The 3,532-nt window shown below is 56.4% G+C and overlaps 2 protein-coding genes across 2 annotated transcripts; both read right to left on the reverse strand.

Annotated features, from left to right (window-relative positions):
- On the reverse strand, window positions 1-1,867 carry COCMIDRAFT_8376 (uncharacterized protein; the record flags this gene model as incomplete). The annotated part of the gene is made up of 2 exons (XM_007693306.1): window positions 1-873; window positions 965-1,867. The coding sequence occupies 2 exons, from the start codon at window positions 1,865-1,867 to the stop codon at window positions 1-3; spliced, it is 1,776 nt and encodes a 591-aa protein (XP_007691496.1).
- A 379-nt stretch (window positions 1,868-2,246) lies between these two features.
- COCMIDRAFT_104754 (uncharacterized protein) lies at window positions 2,247-2,447 on the reverse strand (the record flags this gene model as incomplete). Its single annotated transcript, XM_007693320.1, has 1 exon — window positions 2,247-2,447. The coding sequence occupies one exon, from the start codon at window positions 2,445-2,447 to the stop codon at window positions 2,247-2,249; it is 201 nt and encodes a 66-aa protein (XP_007691510.1).
- Window positions 2,448-3,532: the final 1,085 nt, after the last annotated feature.

Here is a 3,532-nt window from a genome sequence, read left to right on the forward strand (position 1 = left end):
CTACTCAGCGATAGGACCGATGTCACCCGACTTCTTCTTGCTAAAGAGTCGCTTGAGAGACGTAAAGCTACTCCGCTTGGACAGGCGCTTGGCGGGGGTCTCTTGGTAGGTTGACATGGAAGTGTGAGGGCGGCTGGGGATATCACCAGGTTTGGGGAAGGAGTCGGATGAGTCGAGTACGGGGGATTTGGTACTGCCTAGGTTGCTAGAGATGGAACCCTTAGGAGTGCTAAGGTTCCTAGTGGGGAAAAGGCCGAATTGGGCGGTTTGTCGTGATGACATAGACGAGGCTGAGCGGGGGGATCCATATGCTGGTGACATAGCGGATGCGTCGGAGACGGAAGAGTAGGCGGAGTCCTTGGCAGTCAAGGGAGGACTGGAATCTTCGGTATCTGGTTTCGTATCCGTATGTCGTGTTGGCGAGGATTTCTCGTCGTCATGCATGTTGGATTGCGATGGCTTCTCCTGGTTTCCTCGGAGTTGGGGTGTGCTGGTGGACTCTGACAGCGGCGTCACTCTTCCGCGGTCCTCCTCAGCATACCAAGTCCCCTGGTAATACTCGTTCTGATCTTTCTGGCGTTGCACACGTACATCGGCGCTGGAAACGGCTGACAGCGAAGACGAATCTTGGCTCCGCTTCGGGGTCTCAGTGGCAGAATCGGATGTGTCGATGATTTCAGGCTGTTGTTGCTGTTGGGGTATGGATTTTGCGGTAGTATGCCGTGAAGGTGTTTCCCGGCCAGAAGATGTCGCACTGAGAAAAGGAGGACGTTCAGAAGGTGGTGTGGGGAGAGGTTTGTTGTTGGCAAAATTCCGGAAGGAGCGACCCTCACGTGAGTTGGATGAGTTCCGTGATGAGGTACGCGTTGCAATCTAACCAGGTCAGTACTCTGGAACAAAACCAACCCGAACCGAACCTTGGACAGGCTAAGAAGGATGCTGAAAGACGGCAGGACAGTCTTACCAAGCTTCGACGACTGGCAGCACCACAGCGCTTTTCAATCTCGTTACAGTAGCTGCTAACTTGTACCAGCACGACGCCCAATCTCTCCGCCTTTGTGACCAAGCTTTGTAGGAACTGCGACCACCCTCCGGTATTTCCGCACATGGCGGAGTATATTCGTCCGATGTCCTCGTTCCGATATGTCCAAGCGTCTCCAACATCGGCCAGGTACACGTCCAGTTCCCGGTTTGCTTCGCGAAATACGTTGATGTCGACGAGATAGTCGTTGAGTAGTTGGGACATGCGCCCGATGGTGCGTTCGATTACAATGTTGCCGTCGAGCAGTTGGGCGCGATAAGAGCGGTCTTCGAGAAGGCGATCGAATTCGTTTACGTGCTCCATGGGCACCTTGAGACACTTGTGGCGGAACAGCATGTCCTTCATGCTGCTTTCGAGATCGTCGTTGGCTCTCTGGAGAAAGCTATCAAGCTCGTTGACATGCTTGAGCAGAATGTCGGCCACGTCGGCCACGGATTTCTCGAGATGCTGATGCAAGAGGTGGACACCAAAGACGATCTGGGCAATTGTTTTTGTCAATGCATGGAACTTTGCCTTTGGGTGCTGGCGCCAGTAGCAGCTGTAGGTGAAGTTCCACGAGGGCTCAAGGGCCGTCTCGTCTCTGCACAGCAACTGCTGCCGAGTCTTGACGCCTCTCTTTGGGGCTACAAAGGGCACATGGCCAGTCTCGCCCGTGGCATCGAGCATAGACTCTTCAAAGGGGGCCTGCATGGAGGCTATGGGGTGGATGGGGAAGGTGGCCGTCATGATGCGTTTGTCGCGTTCGTCTTGCCATGCGTAGGAGGAGGAGGAGGAGTCGTCGAAGCTAGGGCGACTTTTCTGCGAGGGTCGCCGGAAGGGAACCATGGTGATGTAAGGACTAAAGGGCAGATTTGCGGGCCCCCAGGGGCCAAGCGGTGGCTATCAGCTCGCGGCGTGGTGCAACAAAGCCAATTCACGTCCTTGTCTCACGGCCCAAGGCGTCGTCGCAGCGTGTAAGTAGAGTACACGGGCGCGCGAGTAAGGAAGGGGAATTGGCGCGGGAGTGTTTTGGCTCGACGTGGACAGGGAAGATGCTACTACTAGCAACGACACATGGCTGGACGGGGCATTGTGGGGGCAGAGGGAGGGGAAGTTGGACGGCGCAAGCGATGGAAATGTTCAGACGAGTATCGGAGATGGCGGAAAGTAGACTGGACGGCGAACATGGTCCCAAACATCCAGGGCGGCGTTGGTTCGCCAGCGCTCAGGTCACCGGCCACAGGGGAGGGCTTTGGGGCTTTGGGGCTTTGGGGGGGGGTGTGCGCCAGGAGCGTCTGCAGGTGGAGCGCACGCTTTGTCCCCAACGAGTTTGGTTGCATCCCTTAGTGCCCGTGACGGCTGACGAGCCAAAAGCAGGGTGGGGAAACCCGTCTCGCCACCACACGAGATGAGAAGTACTGTGCATTCGTATACGGCACGCTTGCGGCACTGTGCTCTGCTGTATGGTGTGTAGTACAGTGCGTGTGCGTGTGTGGACTAAGTAAGTACACACACACACAGCAGGGCACTGCATCCACGCCTGCGCCAGGCCGTACCCACCAGACAACACCACCCACCACCCACGTGCCTCTTCTCTTCCGCTGTCCTACACTCAACCCATGTACATCCATACAGACAATCCAGACTCTCTCTGCGCCCGACACCAGCTTGTTTTTTTGCCTTTCGTCTCACCCCTCACCTGCAACAAGCACGCTAGAAGATGCAATGCAGCCGCCAGCACCAGACCAGGGACACGAATAAGCAACGGCCTGGATCTCCACGCTGCCGTCCGCCCTGGGCCAGCCCATAGGTGTACATATCCCGTCCTCTCGCTGTCTCTCTCTTATGAAAAAGCGTGCCGAGGACCTGCCGGCCGCATGCTGATCACAGCCCTCCACCACAGATAACCTCACGAGCTGAAATACCCCAGCCCACACACACGCCTCCCCTCCTCCAACGTCATCAGGCCCCAGGTCCGCCCAAGGGACGGGCCCGTGGCGCGCCTACTAAACCTACCGGCTCCTGAAAAGCCTTTTTTTTTTGACAAACGCACCAGAAGCCGAACAATCAAACCCCCATTCGTGACTTTTACCTATGACTGTGCCTCTCCTGCAATGACCAACCCAACCCAACCAAAGAAAACAAAACAAAACAGAAAAAAATCCCACCCGTCATCCGCGCAAGCGATCACACACCTCACACACACACATACCCCCAGCCCCAAACCTTCTCCACGCAAAACCCTCACTTCAACCCTCTCTGCCTTGCCTTGCCAACACATCCCTTCCCCTACCCCCCCCTCCTCCTCCTCTTCCTCCTCCTCCTCCTCATCCTCCGCCTCCTCCATCACCTCGCATCCCCCATGCCACGTGCCATTCTCGCATCGGCTTTCCCTGCCCACATATTTACCCCATGCACCCAAGACCCAATCGCCGCCGCTTTAATCGTGTGCCAGGTTGCACCGGACTTTCGTCTCGTTTACCCCGGATCCTTCCTTCGTTCGAAGCAGCA

This window comes from Bipolaris oryzae (genome assembly GCF_000523455.1).
Source record: "Bipolaris oryzae ATCC 44560 unplaced genomic scaffold scaffold_160, whole genome shotgun sequence".
NCBI lineage: Eukaryota > Fungi > Ascomycota > Dothideomycetes > Pleosporales > Pleosporaceae > Bipolaris > Bipolaris oryzae.